Source organism: Molossus molossus, unplaced genomic scaffold, assembly GCF_014108415.1.
Source record: "Molossus molossus isolate mMolMol1 unplaced genomic scaffold, mMolMol1.p scaffold_m16_p_2, whole genome shotgun sequence".
Lineage (NCBI taxonomy): Eukaryota > Metazoa > Chordata > Mammalia > Chiroptera > Molossidae > Molossus > Molossus molossus.
Window position 1 is genome coordinate 119,348,256 of NW_023425355.1, and position 17,337 is coordinate 119,365,592.

The 17,337-nt window shown below is 40.2% G+C and overlaps 1 protein-coding gene across 1 annotated transcript; it reads left to right on the forward strand.

Moving 5' to 3' along the window:
* The first annotated feature begins 11,309 nt into the window (after window positions 1-11,309).
* Window positions 11,310-12,778, forward strand: LOC118636341 (coronin-1B-like). The gene is given in 3 exon segments (XM_036271437.1): window positions 11,310-11,656; window positions 11,659-11,892; window positions 11,895-12,778. Coding segments are annotated over 3 exon segments (1,461 nt in total). The 5' UTR covers window positions 11,310-11,313.
* Window positions 12,779-17,337: the final 4,559 nt, after the last annotated feature.

Consider the following 17,337-nt stretch of genomic DNA (forward strand, 5'->3'; position numbering starts at 1 on the left):
ATTTGCTAATATTTTGTTCAGGATTTTGGCGTCTATGTTCATCAGGGATATTGGCCTGTAGTTTTCTTTCTTCGTAGTGTCTTTTTCTGGTTTTGGAATTAGAATTATGCTGGCCTCATAGAACGTGTTTGGAAGTCTTCCTTCTTCTTGAATTTTTTGAAATAGTTTGAGGAGAATGGGTGTTAGTTCTTTTTTGAATGTTCGGTAAAACTCCCCCGTGAAGCCATCTGGGCCTGGGCTTTTGTTTGCTGGGAGAGTCTCGATTACCTCTTCAATTTCCTTAGTTGTTATTGGTCTGTTCAAGTTTTGTATCTCTCCCAGGAATAGTTTTGGGAGACTGTGTGTTTCTAGAAATTTGTCCATTTTGCTTAGATTGTCGAATTTGTTGCCATATAGTTGTTCGTAGTAGTTATTAACGATCTTTTGTAGTTCCGGGGTGTTGGTTGTTACTTCTCCTCTTTCATTTCTGATTTTGTGTATTTGGGTTCTCTCTCTTTGTTTCTTGGTGAGTCTAGCTAAGGGTCCATCAATCTTTATCTTTTCGAAAAACCAGCTCTTTGTTTCATTGATCCTTTGAATTGTTTTTTTTGGTCTCTATGTCATTTATTTCTGCTCTGATCTTTACTATTTCCCTCCTTCTACTTGCTCTGGGGTTTTCTTTTTGTTTGCTTTCTAATGCTTTAAGTTGTGACGTTGGACAGTCAATTAGAAATTTTTCTTGTTTTTTGAGGTAGGCCTGTAGTGCTATGAACTTCCCTCTCAGAACTGCTTTCACTGCATCCCATAGATTTTGTGCTGTTGTGTGTTCATTTTCATTGGTTTCCAGGAAGTTTTTAATTTCTTCCTTGATCTCCTCGGTGACCCATTCATTGTTTAATAACATGCTATTTAGTCTCCATGTGTTGAAATGTCTTTGCATGTTCTTGTTGCAATTGATTTCTAGTTTCATGCCATTGTGATCTGAGAAGATGCTTGATATGATTTCAATCTTCTTGAACTTGTAGAGATTTAGTTTGTGTCCTATCATGTGGTCTATCTTTGAGAATGTCCCATGTGCACTTGAGAAGAATGTGTATTCTGTAGCCATGGGGTGTAATTCTCTATAGATATCTATTAAATCCATTTGGTCTAGTGCTTCATTTAGAGTCTCTGTTTCCTTGCTAATTTTTTGCCTAGAGGATCTATCCAGTGCTGTCAATGGGGTGTTGAAGTCCCCTGGTATGATTGTATTGTTGTCGATTTCTCCTTGGAAGTCCTGCAGAAGATTTTTAATATATTTTGGTGCTCCTATATTGGGTGCATATATTTTTATCAAGGTTATATCTTCCTGTTGGATAGATCCTTTCAATATTACATAGTGGCCTTCTTTGTCTCTAGTTATGGTCTTCATTTTGAAATCTGTTTTATCAGATATGAGAATTGCTACCCCAGCTTTTTTTTGCTTTCCATTTGCTTGGAAATTTTTTTTCCATCCTTCACTTTCAACCTATGTGAGTCTTTTGTTGAGAGGTGGGTCTCTTGTAAACAACATATAGATGAGTCATGCTTTCTTATCCAATCAGCTACTCTGTGTCTTTTTATGGGAGCATTCAATCCATTTACGTTTAAGGTGATTATTGATATGTACTTATTTATTGCCATTTTTGTTTAGTGTGGTTCTATTTTTCTTCTCATTTCTACTGCTAATTACAGCAGTCCTTTTAACATTTCTTGCAGTGCTGGTTTGGTGCTAATGTATTCCCTTAGCCTTTTTTTGTCTGGGAAGCTCTTTATTTGATCTTCTATTTTGAATGATAGCCTTGCTGGGTAGAGTAGTCTTGGATTCAGATTCTTGTTTTTCATGACTTTGATTACTTCATGCCATTCTCTTCTGGCCTGTAGTGTTTCTTGTGAGAAGTCAGCTGAGAGCCTTATGGGGTTCCCTTGGTAGGTAACCTGTTGCTTATCTCTTGCTGCTTTTAGGATTCTCTCTTTGTCTTTAATTTGTGGCATTTTAATTACTATGTGTCTTGGTGTGGCCTGTTTGGGTTCTTCTTACTTGGGACTCTCTGTGCTTCTTGAACTTGAATGCCTTCTTCCTTCACCAAATTAGGGAAGTTTTCTCTCACTATTTTTTTGAATATATTCTCTATCCCTTGCTCATTTTCTTCTTCTTCGGGGACTCCTATGATGCGAATATTATTACGTTTCCAGTTGTCCCATAGTTCTCTTAAGCTGTCTTCCTGTTTTTTAATAGTTTTTTCCTTTTGTTTTTCTGATTTGTTGATTTTTTCTACCCTGTCTTCTAATTCACTGATCCGGTCCTCAGCTTCCTCTACTGTGCTTTTTAAACCTTCCAATATGTTTTTCATTTCTGATATGTCATTTTTTATCTCTTCTTGTTGGTTTTTAATTTCCAATTGGCTTATTTTCAGTGTCTCTATGTCCTTACTCATGCTGTTCAGCTTCCTCAAGATCATGGCTCTGAATTCTAGCTCTGTTAACATGCCTAATTGCTCCACATTGATCTCATCTTCGGTGGAGGTGTCTTGCTCTTTCATTTGGCTTCTGTTTCTGTGTTTCACCATTTTGGCTATCACGCTCCCTCTCCTGTGTTAGATGAGCGAGGGAGGACCCACGTTGAACACCACTGTCAAGTCTTACTTTCCTGGTTAAAGTTGCCAGACCAGGAAAGGTACTGTTATCCTCTAGCTTTTTGCCTGGAGGCTAGCAGTCTAGGTTACTTGATGAGTTTTGGGTTGTCAGTTGATTGAAAAACTCCCTCTGGTGTTCAGCCAAGGGGCTTTCACGAGGGTGGGGCAGATGCTGGTTGTTAGTGAGCCTCAATTAGCACTTCAGTGGCCCACAGGGTGGGGTTGGATCTCCGAGGGAGGGGCTGCTGCCTGTCTTCAGAGCCCTGGGAAGGAGCGATGTGGCCACCGTCCTGCGTGGCTGCACTCAGCCAAAGCTCTGAGCGCCCTCCATACCCCGAGTGTCCCGATACAGTTCCAGTCCGGTCTGCCCTCCCTCCGCAGGAGCCCAAGGTGTGTGGCTGTGGCTGTTTCAGCCTCTGTCCCAGCTCTGCGCTGTGGAGCTGCCTGGGAGTGTAACCCGAGGGCGCTGCTCCCAGCTGAGGCCGCTGCCGAGCTGCGGACCTTCGGCTCCCAGCCCCCGTCTCGCGCCTTCGCAAGCCTACCGGGATGGGGTCAGTGTCCCTCGTTGTATGGTCCTCGCAAGCTGCTCTTCTGTTGGTTTTTCCCGTCGATTTGTCTGTGTTATAGTTGTAATTTCAGTTTGGTTCTGGGAGACGGTCTGTGTAGCTCCGTTCACTCCGCTGCCATTTTTCGGTTCCCAATGTGTACTTCTTAATTCCTTCATCTTTTTCACCCATCCTCCCTACCCCCACCTTTCTAGCAAGCAACAAAAAGTTCTCTGTATCTATGAGTCTGTTTCTGTTCTGCTTGCTCATTTTGTTTGTAGATTCAATTGTTGATAGACATATATTAATTGCCATTTTATTGTTCATAGTTTTGTCTTCTTCTCCTTCAAGAAGACTCTTCAATATTTCATATAATACTGGTTTGGTGGTGAAGAACTCCTTTAGCTTTTTCTTGTCTGGGAAACTCTTGATATGTCCATCGATTCTAAATGATAGCTTTGCAGGATAGAGTAATCTTGGTTGTAGGTCATTGCTTTTCATCACCTTGAATATCTCTTGCCACTCCTTTCTGGCTTGCAAAGTTTATTTTGAGAAATCAACTGACAGTCTTATGGGAGCTCCTTTGTAGGAAATGAACTGCTTTTCTCTTGCTGCTTTTAAGATTCTCTCTTTGTCTTTAACCTTTGGCATTTTAATGATGATGTGTCTTGGTGTAGACCTCTTTGGGTTCATCTTGTTTGGGACTCTCTGTGCTTCCTGGACTTGTATGTCTGTTTCCTTCACCAAGTTAGGGAAATTTTCTGTCATTACTATTTCAAATAGGTTTTCAATTTCTTGTTCTATCTCTTCTCGTTCTGGCACCCCTATGATGCCAATGTTGACATCCTTGGAGTTGTCCCAGAGGTTCCTTACACTATCCTCATTTTTTTTTGGATTCTTTTTTTTTTTTTTTTTCTTTTTGCTGTTCAGATTGAGTGTTTTTTGCTTCCTTTATTCCAAATCAACGGTTTGCTTCTTGGCTTTACCTACTCTACTATCGAATCTATGTAAATTATTATTTATTTCAGTTAGTGCATCCTTCATTTATGACTGGTCCTTTTTGATGTTGTTGATGTTCTTATTAAGTTCCTTGGAGGTCTCCTTAAGTTCCTTGAAGGTCTCACCAAGTTCCCTGAGCACCCTTATAACCAGTGTTTTGAACTCTGCATCTGATTGATTGCTTATCTCCATTTTGTTTAATTCTTTCCCTGGAGTTTTGTTTTGTTCTTTCATTTGGGACATGTCTCTTTGTCTCCTCATTTTGGCTGCTTTCTTATGATTGTTTCTATGTATTAGGCAGAGTTGCTATGCCTCCTAGGCTTTGTAGGGTGGCCTATTATTGTAGGTGTCCTGTAGGACCCAGAGGCACAGCCTCCCTGATCACCCCAGCTGGGCCCTTGAGTGCACCCCTAGTGTGAACTGAACACCCTTCTGTTGTAATTGAGCCTTGATTGCTGTTGGCACATAAATGGAAGGGATTTACTCAGGCTGTGTCCACTGACCATTGGCCTCTGACTAACTTGGAGGATCAGCTGTGTAGTGGTTCACCACAGAGAGCAAGACTTACTTCATCCAAACTCTGGTACTCACTGAGCCCGCTCATTGAGTATGTCACTTGTGGGGGTGGTTGCGTGGTGATGTTTCAATGTGGTCTGAAGCTGTCCACTGGGTGTGCTGGCTCTGGGGCAAGGTCAGCCACTACCTGTGTTCTATCCGGGGCCACCGGGATAAGCTACAAAGTGATCTGCAGATGACTCCTTCTTGAGCTAGTCTTGGAGGTGCCCAGGAAAAGTCAAGTTGTGAATCGAGGCTGGTTGCTTCTAGTGCCAGGCCTGGAGCCACTTAAAAAGAGGTATGGGGTTCCCTGAGACCAGATGCTGGTTGTTTGAGAGAGTTTAGGAATCTATGAAGCAGGACCTAAGACAGACCAATCCTATGGTAAAGCCTTTGGAAACAGCTTTGGTGGTTCTGACAGTTGGGTGGGGCAGGGCCTCAGGGAATCACCAGGGTGGGGCAAACAGTGTGAGCCAGGTTGCTGGAGTCCCAGATATGGTGGCTGTCTGACACCACAGGGAAGGGCTCACCAAAGGAACAAAGGCCTCTGACAGCACATTTTTCCAGGAGAAAGCTGCCTCCCCTGCCCTCGTCCCGAGGCCAAACAGCTCAGTTCTTCCCTGTATGTCTCTGGCGCCCGTCAAGTTGCCTCCCCTTCTAGTTTAGAGGGAGCAAGTCCAAGTGAGTCTGTGCGTGGGCCCTTTAAGAGAGGCTGCTGGGAATCCTGCAGCCACAGCCTCACTCTGCCTCAGTTCCCACTGGTTTTTCCTTCCAGAAGTTATGGGGACTTCTCTTCCTGGCCCTGGAACCCGGAGCTGTGTGCCTGGTGTGGGATGGGGACCCCTCACTCCTCAGGGAGGACCTTCCCAGCCAAGGTATCCCTCCTGATTTTTATCTACCACATGTGGGTTTGGGACCAGCCTGTCCACACCTCTGCCCCTTCCACCAGTCTCCATGTGGCTTCTTTAATTTCGTAGTTGTAGGACTTCCATTAAACTCGTTTCAGGTGATTCTGAATGATGGTTGTGTTGTAGTTTAGTTGTAATTTTGATGTGGTTGTAGGAGAAGGCAATACCGCATTTACCTATGCTGCCATCCTGACCGGAAGTCAAGCAATTAAAAATTTTAAAATACTTTACTAAGTTAGTTTAAATATACATTAATAAGGTGCATTGAAATAAGTATTTTGAGTAAAGAATTACTTGAATAAAAAATTTTAAGCATATATGGTAAAGCACATTTATTATAATGTCACATTAATTTTGGCAAAATTATTATAAAATTAGAGATTGTTATTTTCACAATGAGCAAATTCATATGTCCACAGCAACCAGTTGTATTCATCATAGAATTATATTCTTGAAGTATATTTCCTATGTACTAATCTAGTCTTCTTTAATATTAGTCCATATCTTTCAGATACATTTTTGTAGTAATATATATTTTTATATTACTTAGTATTCATTTGTGTCATCTTGTATATTCTTCATCAGTTACTGGTCATTCTCTTTCTGGGGGCAGAATTTGTGTGTGTGTGTGTGTGTGTGTGTGTGTGTGTCACACACATTTATATATTTATATAAATATAATTTTTTTAATATTTAACATAGTTTATATTAGTTGTTTATTTATGTATAAATACCAGAGGGAATGACAAGATAAGGCATAGCAGGGAAGTTTTATATTTCATGACATAGTTAATGTTCTGATGTTGCAAGTATGATTATACAAACTAAGAGTCAAAGTAACAGGAAATAGTTCTCTCTAGGAATCAGGTAGAGAATAATGTAGAAGTCACACTGACTGGTGAACTACTTTTGAACAGTCTTACCTCAGAACTGACTGATTGTACAGTGTTTTAAAAAGGAATTCAGATAATTGCAATAAAGCTGTCGGGGGTAAAAGAACCACAATAGTCAATATATTTTTAAATAATAAATACACAGTTTGCTTGAGTTGCAGAGTACTGATTTTCAATTTACTTCTCTTATACATCATTTGAGAAGTATTCAATGAATGCTTAGTTCTTACATTTATTGTCTTTACTTCGTTGTCACATACCCCAAATAACAGTAATTACGATTATTAATAGATTTATAAGACGTAGATTGTGATCCTGTCAACAGTGAAATGAGGACAATTTCTAAGAACTGCAATTTCCACTTCTAGTCTACTTTAACTTCTTTCTTTCTCTTTATGACATCCTTTTGATTTTAAGGAATATGATTGAATCATGTTTTGCAACCTTAATTTTAGAAACACAAGCTTGGATAAAACTCCTATTTAAAGAAATAGAAAAATTGCCCGGCTGGTGGGGCTCAGTGGTTGAGCGTCGACCCATGCATCAAGAGGTCACCGGTTTGATTCCCAGTCAAGGCACATGCCCAGGTTGTGGGCCTGATCCCCAGTGGGAGGCATGCAGGAGGCAGCCAATTGATGTTCTCTCTCATTGATGTTTCTATCTCTCTCTCCCTCTCCCTTCCTCTTTCTCTAAAATCAATGAAGAAAAAAAATTTTTTTTAAAGGAATAGAAAATTTGACATAAATTAGATGTAATGCCAAACAATTTTTCTAATCAAGTATAAGGCATACATTACATGTAAATTACAGTTTTTTATTTATACATTTGGCATCTAATTTTGATTCTAAATAATGTAAAATATTTATATAATTTTCCAAATATTCAACTTTTTTTTTTTTTTTATCCTCACCCGAGGATATTTTTCCATTTTTTGTACAGATAGAGTGGGAGGGAGAGAGAGGAAGGAGAGAGAGAGAGAAACATCGACGTGAAGGGACACATCGAGTGGCTGCCACCCCCACGACCAACCAGGGCCGGGGACAAACTGCAACCGAAGTACGTACCCTTAGCGGGAACCGAACCCGGGTCTCTCCGGACCGCAGGCCGACGCTCTAACCGCTGAGCCAAACTGGCCAGGGCCAAATATTCAACTTTTCACTTGAAATTAATAATATGCCACCAGCAAAGGAAAACACAATTTGAAAAAGCCATGGATTGTTCTTATAAATTTTGTCCTTTTGAATATATATCAAGATATTGATCTGGGGCATTTTATCTTACCTAATAAGGTAAGCATTTTAGTAATAAAATGTTGTGACCCTGGTAGTAGTAAATTGATTTATATTCATGGAAGTCGTTATCTTTAAATGTATGTGATGCATGCTAGGAAGTCAAATTTAATACCATAATGTTTTATATAATACCAGTAAAAAGGTAAATAAAAGTTAAAGTGCTAACCTAATGGCAAGACAATCTCTCTCCCCTCCCCCTCTTATCTAAAGTGATGCATTTTCTGAAATCTACATAGTGCTCAGCAAGCAGTATTTGTTTTTTAGCTACAAATACATGCTAATAATAATTGAAGGAAGATCTGTTTTAAAGTTCAGCTTCAGGATTCAAGTTTTTTGCCAAACTTCTCTTAAAGTGAATTGAATGAGGACTGAAACCACAAATAAGTACAAATTAACAAAACCATCTTGATTTAAATTTTAGATAGTGACTTGGACCTCCATGATTCCTCTGACATTTAGTCTTAAGACTTCTCAAAATTAATTAGATGATCTGGCAAAATCAAATCCCAATGATGCAAACTTTTTCAGTTGACTTCCAAATGAACTAAATGGAAAAGAGCCTAATCCACATTGAAAGTGAAATTCTTATAGCAGAATTTCATTAAATTCAAAAGGGGGAAAAAATCTTTGTTTATATATTATTTATAAGCAAGTTTACCACCAAATTGAACATGCATTTCCTTGCAAAACAAAAATACCTCCCCTAGTTTGCTTCATCCATGTATGTTTTGTTTTACTTTGATTACAATTTTATTGACTCTGTTCTGATCTAATTATTTTAATGATAAAAATATAAATGAGATATAACTGAAGGAGTTATGAGAGAAAGGGTAAAGTGATTCTAATAGTTTATAGTAAAGGTTGTTTTTATTACTCAACTAAAACTTGTTCTTTTTAACAATTCAAGGAATTCCTAAACTAATATAAATTAGTGCCCCCCATCCCAATTCAATCCCTCTCAGATATGGTTACACCATAACCAACTAGGCATGTGGTTTTCCATGCTTCCGTACATGCAGGGCTGAAAACTTTTTTAAACAGAAAACCAGCTAGAGTCATTGTACATGTTAGTTAAGAATGCACTTTAGCTGTTTTAATAGTGACCGAATAACCGTGACAAACAAAATGGGCTTATTTCTCTTTCACGTGTTACTTGGACTTGTATGTGGTCTAGGGAATATAGTGCCTATGCCCCTTGAGATTGTCCAGGGACCCAGATTCTTTTCCTATTGCTGCACCACCCCCTACCCCCTGCCCCACCACACTGTCCTCATCTACATGGTCAATTGTACAGTCGCATCTACATAGAAAAGCAAACTGATTCCCTTTAAAGACATGACCTGAAGATACACACATCATTTCCATTGTATCCTGATTTGGTTACAACTCAGTCATAGGGACACGTGTAGCTGCAATTGAGACTGGAAAATGTCTCTTGACAGGACTAGATACAATTGGGGATCTTCAACTATTTAAAAAAGAAAGAAGGAAATAAATATTGGGGAGACAGCGGTCTCTGCCATACTTTATTTATATGGATTTACAAAATTTATCCATGTATCTAAAAGTACTAATTGAGAACCTATTATATTATACATGAAGTATTTCTCTGTGCCTGGTGACACAAAGCACTTGCCCTCACACCCTGCTCCCATCTCTCTCCAGACTCTTTAGATTTCTCTACTCTTTAGGATAGAGCACAACATGTTCTGTTCAACAGGTCAAATCCCCTACTGAGACTAGAAATCTTCTCTAAGCTCCATTGTACTGGACTAGGAATAGGGTTACTAATTCAAATTTCCTGGTGACAGACATTTTAGGACAAGGACTTTCAGTAGGTGCTGTTTCTTGTAAAAAAAATAGTCTTGATAATGCACATGGTAGAGTTCAGGAAATGTTAAATATTTCTTTAATAAATAAATAAATAAATAACATTGTCAGAATAATTTTCCCATTTTTATCGGATGAGATAAAAGTACTTTCTTTTTCTTCAAAGTGCAGAAAAAAATTATGAAATGAATATTTGCTTTTATATACACCGATTATATTCCATTATGTCCAAAAAAAGTTTGCTATCTCACGTAACTTACTTTGATTTTATGTATCAGCTAGATAGTAGTAATAGAAATTTTGTGAAAGGCTCGGCCAGTGTGGCTCAGTGGATTGAGTGTCGTCCCATGGGCTGAGAGGTCCCAATTCAATTCCTGGTCAGGGTACATGGCCTGGTTTCGGGCTCGATCCCCATTGAGAAGTGCAGGAGGCAGCCAATCGACATTTCTCTCTCACATCGATGTTTCTATTTCTCTCTCTAAAAATAAATAAATAAATAAAAACTTTTTTAAAAGAAATTTTTTGAAAGGAGACATTATCATTGGGTCTTACACTTACATTTTAATTATGTTATTTTTAATAGTTGCTAATTCATTTAATCTGTTTGAACAACTTTTAATTTTATAATTGCAAATAATTGCCACATTAATCACATAGAGCTTAAATTTATAAATAAAATTGGAATATATCTACATAGAAAAGGTAGAATATTCTATTGCCAACTTTCTCAATTACTCTTTAACTTATGGAATTGTTTCTTCAAATTAAAATTGGACAGATGGAAACCAATACCACTTATCTTGGAAATAGTATTACAACCTGGATCCAAAATTTGCTTTAGTAAAATAGTTCAAGGAATTTTAGAAATACAATTATTAACAAATGAAACCCTGTAAGCTTCCTTTCTTCAAGTAATAGCAAAAACTGATTAATAGGCAAATCCGGGAAGCAGATATTAAAGTAGATTAACCTCAGAGTTAAATGTGTAACACTTAACTGCCAACTTTCAGGGCTAAATAAATTTCTTAAGTATTTTATGATCGAAATGGAGCAATATTTAAATAAGCAAGCAAATTGTATTTATAGTACTCTGAGAATATCCAGTTTCATTGAGATGTAAAAAGATTGTTTTGTGTGATCCTGCTACAGTCATGTGAAGTTTAATGGTTGGTTAAGTTTCATTGTAGAAATTTACCTGGGATTAAGTGTTCAAACCTTGATTTCTGTTGGAAACCTATCCTGATGAAGGAAAATGAGTCTGTGTATAAGGAAAGGTAGAATTAAATGCTTGTATATAAGAACCATTGTATCCCTGGCCGGTTTGGCTCAGGGTTTAGAGTGTTGGCCTGCAGACCAATGACTTGCGGGTTCAGTTCCAGTCAGGGGCATGTACTTTGGTTGCGGTTCTGGTTGGGGTCATGCAGGAGGCGAACAGTTGATGTGTCCGTCTCACGTCCATGTTTCTCTTTCTCCCACTCTATCTGAAGATAAATAGAAAAATATCCTCGGGTGAGGATTAAAAAAAAAAAAGAACCATTGTAATATGTTCTCATTATTTTAGTGCCTTGTAAATTTGTCAGGTTGTGAAGTAAACTAATTTGTAATCAGAAAATAGGAATTGATTAAAAGTTACTACCTAAGTCTCCGGCGCCCCCGACATGTCCTTCCGAAAAGTGGTTCGGCAAAGCAAATTCCGGCATGTGTTCGGACAGCCGGTCAAGAATGACCAATGCTATGAGGACATTCGAGTGTCCCATGGCACCTGGGACAGCACCTTCGGCACAGTCAACCCCAAGTTTCTGGCGGTGATTGTGGAGGCCAGTGGTGGGGGTGCCTTCCTGGTGCTCCCCCTAAACAAGACGGGCCACATTGACAAGGCCTACCTGATGGTGTGTGGACACAGGGGACCTGTCCTGGACATCGACTGGTCTCCCCACACTGATGACGTCATTGCCAGTGGCTCAGAGGACTGCACTGTCATGGTGTGGCAGATCCCAGAGAACGAATAGTCTCCCCGCTGACGGAGCCAGTGGTGGTGTTGGAGGGGCACACCAAGCGAGTGGTCATTGTTACCTGGCACCCAACGGCCCACAATGTGCTGTTCAGCGCAGGCTGTGACAATGTGGTGCTCATCTGGGATGTGGGTACGGCAGAGGAGCTGTACCACCTGGACAGCCTGCACCCTGACCTCATCTACAATGTCAGTTGGAACCGCAACGGCAGCCTCTTCTACTCGGCCTCAAGGACAAGAGCGTGAGCATCATTGACCCCCACCAGGGCACCTTGGTGGCAGAGCGCGAAAAGGCTCACGAGGGGGCCTGGCCCATGGGGGCCATCTTTCTGGCAGATGGCAAGGTGTTTACCACAGGCATCAGCCGCATGAGTGAGCGGCAGCTGGCTCTCTGGGACCCGGAAAACCTCAAAGAACCCATGGCCCTGCAGGAGCTGGATTCAAGCAATGGGGCCCTGCTGCCCTTTTATGACCCTGACACCGGTGTGGTCTACGTCTGTGGCAAGGGCGACTCCAGCATCCAGTACTTTGAAATCACACACGAGCTCCTCTACATTTACTTCCTGAACACGTTCACTAGCAAAGAGCCCCAGAAGGGCATGGGCAGCATGCCCAAGAGGGGCCTGGAGGTCAGCAAGTGTGAGATCGCCCAGTTCTACAAACTGCATGAGCGCAAGTGTGAGCCCATTGTCATGACTATGCCAAGAAAGTCGGACCTCTTCCAGGATCATCTGTACCCCGACACAGCAGGGCCTGAGGCGGCCCTGGAGGCAGAGGAGTGGGTGAGCGGGCAGGACGCTGACCCCATCCTCATCTCCCTGTGGGAGGCCTATGTGCCCAGCAAACAGAAGGACCTGAAGGTCAGCCAGCGCAACGTGTTATCTGACAACTGGCCTGCAGCCTCTGGCTTCACTCACCCTGGGGCCTCCACACCTGCTGCTTCCATCAGTACAGCTGCCCTCGGCAGCAGCCTGGCTGGAGCTGGGGAGGCTGGGAAGCTGGAGGAGGTGATGCAAGAGGTGTGGGCACTAAGAGTGTTGGTCAAGGAGCAAGGGGAGCGAATTGGCTGCCTGGAGGAGCAGCTGGGCCACATGGAAAATGGGGACGCCTAGGACCACAGGCCTGTAGATGCCACTCCCCCCTCACCTCGTTCTCCTCTACCCCTTCTCACTCAGCCTCTGATGTCAGGTCACACTGCTGGCTGGCTGCCCCTTGCCCCCTGCTGAGGACCTCTGGGGCAGGTTCAGGGGCCAGTCCACACCCTGGCCTATCCTGTGGGCCCAGGCTGGAGCTACCGCCTGGCTTTAGTCATTGTTACTGTGGAGGATTTTTGTACCAAGGCAAGCTTATACTCTGAGGGACCACCTCCCCGCTCCTACCTGGCCCCCTGCTCCCTCCCTTCAGGAGTAGTTGGGATGGGCTCTATATTTTCATTCCAAATAAAATTCTCTTTCTAAAGAAAAAAAAAAGTTACTACCTAAAATATTTGAAAGTTGCTAAGAGCAGATCCTAAAATTTCTCATCACAAGGAAAAAATAAATCATTGTTTTGTAACTGTATGAGGTGATGGATGTTCATTTAACTTATTGTGGTAATCATTTCACAATATATGTAAGTCAAGTCATGCTGCATACCTTAAATTTATACAGTGCCATATGTCAATTATATCTCAATAAAATGAAAAGAATAAAAATTTAAAGTTACTACCTATAAAAATCCACTTTCTCCTAGATGAGCAAGATCTATAAGGAATCTGCCAACATCTTTTGGGAAATATGAAAGGCAAATTAGGAAAATGATCTGTCTGGAAAAGCTTTTGAAAATAATAGTTTTAAAATATGGCCCTAATTTTATGGCTTTATTACTTTTCATAATTGAAAATAATAATGTTCTAGCCTGGCCAGTGTGGCTCAGTGGTTGAATGTCGACCCATGCACCAAGAGGTTGCTGGTTCCATTCCTGGTCAGGGCACATGCCCAGGTTGTGAGCCCGATCTCCAGTGGGGGGCATGCAGGAGGCAGCCAGTCGATGTTCTCTCTCATCGATGATTCTATCTCTTTCTCTCCCTCTCCCTTTCTCTCTGTAAAAATCAATTAAAAAATTTTAAAAAATAATAATGTTCTAAATAATTATATGGAAAGATTGCAGGCTTATCTTCACCCATCATTCTCTTTGAAATTATTTTTTTCTCTGCTTTTCAACAAGCTCACTGTTCTTTGGCTAAAGACACTTTAACTTGTAAATGTCCATTTTTGTTCTCCTGAAGCGTGTCTTACTATACAGAAGTAGATTTGACCAGTCTCTTCTCAACTTTAATATTTTCTTCTGTATTTATGGTACCTGAATATTTGATAAAATCAACTGACCTCTCTTCTGATCTTCTTAGAGGCATCTGGTAATAACGTGATCCCTTCCAATGACCTTATTCCAAGTGCACTCTCTGTACATCTTTTTTCTTGCCCTTCTCCTCTCACTTATTTCTTTATGAAGGGACCAGTCTGGCCACAACCCTAAATATAATTTTATTTTTTGGTGTATGCAAAGGCAAACCAACTGTTTTTCCCCTGGAGTGTATTTAATTACAGTTTATTCAGCACATTAAATAATATTCAAAAGAGGCATGCAGTCCATGCCATTTTGTCCTTTCTATAATCACTTAAATCCCTCATGGTGAAAATTAAGGCACTTCATTCTGTGATTTGAACTCTCATGGTGTTTTAGGAATGATCGTTAATCACTGATTAATCACACCGTGCCTTACATCATCTGAGTGTAAAACCAACTGAGAAGTAAATGTAGAAATAATGTAGATGAAAATTTACAAGTCAGCTAATCATTTGTAAAGATAAATTGGAAAATGGTTTTGAACTTTGGACACAGTGGGCTTATTAATATCTTATACTAAAATTGAGTGTAGTCACACCAAACTGGCCAGTGGTGGACTTCCTGCAGGGAAAAACAACCTACACATGAAAGAAGAGTAGTATGGATGTATTATTCCTGGATTCAAATTATCGGGAAAGAAAGAGAAAGGTCTGCTCATCTGCTCATGTTTCATTCCTTCACCCAAATTCACTGATCAGATATATCGCTTTTCCTCCCATGGCTAATCATGAGGGAGGAGGCAGGTAGAAGCTGGAATTTTTTTTTCTCCCATAATTTTCCGTTTTTGTGAATGAACAGGCTTTTCTATGTAAACATGGTAAGAAGGAGATAAGAATCTCCACCACTCGCTTTTCATTTGCTCCCTGTTATTTGTATCATTTTTTCCCCCTAGTCCAATAAAACTAGCCTCATTAAGTGAAAATGTCAGGACCCTTCTGTTCTCTCTTCACCTCCACTCCATTGAACATTTTACTACCTTTATCATTCAACAATAAAATGAGCATCCTGGCTGCCAGATACTATTCTCAGTCTCAGAGATGCCAAAATGGACAAAACACAGACTCTGTTGTCAAGAGGTTCAATGAACATCTATCCAATATGTTTTATTTATGTATCCATTCTACTTAAATTAATTGGTATTTGCCTATCAGGAAATTATTCTCCTCAGACATTTAGACTTTGTTTCACATGCCACTTCTACAAGATTACAAATCATTCTCTGTGGGTAGTATTTTCTTCTTCCTAAGTAACTCTTGTTCCAGGTGTTCTTTGTGCTTCTCTGAGCAGTAGTTCAGTGACTTTTCTTTGTGGAATGTTCTCTGTTAGAATGGTTTTACTGTTTATTTTTTTTTTTTTTTTTTTTTTTATCCTCACCCGAGGACACTTTTTCATTCTTTGTTCAGATAGAGCAGGAGGGAGGGAGAGAGAGAGAGAGAAACATCGATGTGAAAGGGACACATCGAGTGGCTGCCACCCGCACGACCAACCAGGGCCGGGGACAAACTGCAACCGAGGTACATGCCCTTAGCGGGAACCGAACCCCGGTCTCTCCGACCGCAGGCCGATGCTCTAACCGCTGAGCCAAACCGGCCAGGGCTGGTTTTACTGTTTAATTACACATCAGATTCATGGCTTTTTCTCTTTATTTCCCAGGAGGTCTATAGCTCGAGAACATTGTTCTTTGACTAACTTACCTTTTTTTGTGTGTCTGATTCACGTATTTATGTGTCACGCTGTTCTCAATTCACCCAAGGCTAGTCATCTTGCTGTGTTTTGTTTGCATGTTGTATGTATATTCTCTTGTCAGGTTTGGCCTATAATCACAAACAGGTCCTGAGAATACTGTCATTTGGTTCTCCCATGACCTCACATTGGCCTACAGACCTTGACCCTTTGCTCTGGCCTTCCTCACTGTTTTCTCTGATCAATTTGCTTTATTAAGGCTCTGTCCTTCTCCAACAAGAAAGCCAACTTTGTCTTTTATGCCTCCAATCCAATGATCAGATTTGTGTTCTGAGCTTACTCAACCTATCAGCAGCATTTACCCTTTGACTAGTTGAAGTCATTTCTGCTCTTGGCTTTTATGACTAGCTTTATTAATTTATTATTTCACTGGCTCTGTTGCTGGCTCCTCTTTCCCTGATCTCTGACCCTGATGGCACCTTCTCAACAATTATGCCATGTGACAGGCCTGATATCCTAGGTTGTGAAGTCTGAAATTAGACGGCTTGAGTTCCTTCATTTGGTCTCTAGGACCTTGAGAAAATTATCTCACTATAAACTCAGTTTCTTCAACTTAATGTGGCAATGATACTTGCATATGTTACGTAGGTTAATTTTGAAAATTCAATGTGCAAATGCATGTGGAATACTTAGAAAGTGCATGGTTCTCAGAGAATGTTGCATAAATGTTAGATATTGCCATTATTATTATTTAAATTTCTCTTTGGGTATTCTGTGATAGCGAGGTACACTGATACTGAAAGAGTGCCCAACTTCCATCTTCAGTGAATTTTCTCTGAATCACACAAAATAATATTATATGAAAAGAAAATACCAAAATATGATGCTTAAATCTTTCATAGAATCTGAAATTGAATGCTAATTGCTGAAAGCTTTGATAAAATATATATGTTTCAGGAAATCACTTTATCTTTCATTTCTGGTATCTTTTTTTAATCCTCACCCAAGGATATTTTTTCATTTATCTCCAGATAGTGGGAGGGAGAGAGAAAGAGAGAGAAACATTGATGTGAGAGAGACACATCAATTGGTTGCCTCCCACATGACCCTGACCAGGCGTGGGGAACTGCAACTGAGGTACATGCCCTTGACCAGAATCAAACCCGTGATTCTTTGGTCCACAAGCTGATGCTCTAACTGCTGAGCCAAACCAGCCAGGGCAAATTTCTGGTATTTTTTTATTCAAAAACAAAATGCATAAGAAGAACTTCAGATGTGTGACCATTTTTCTCTTTTAAATTTCATCATGTTGCTAGCTGTTCTTGCAGCCATAGCAGAAGAAAATACAGTTATTTTAAGTTAATCAAAATGTCTAGTCTTTTAAATGACTCTATGAAAGTGAAGTAAAAACTTTTAAATGAAATACCCCTTCAAAATATATGCAATTTTATAAAAATAATAAGAGTATGCAGATAGCATTTCTTAATTATATGATCAAAGAAAATAGCTTCTGGTAGTTTATCCATCATCCTTTATTTTTTTTGAATACTTTGTGATTTATATCTGATTTCAAATTTGTCTTCAGTGATTCCATTAATTTCTT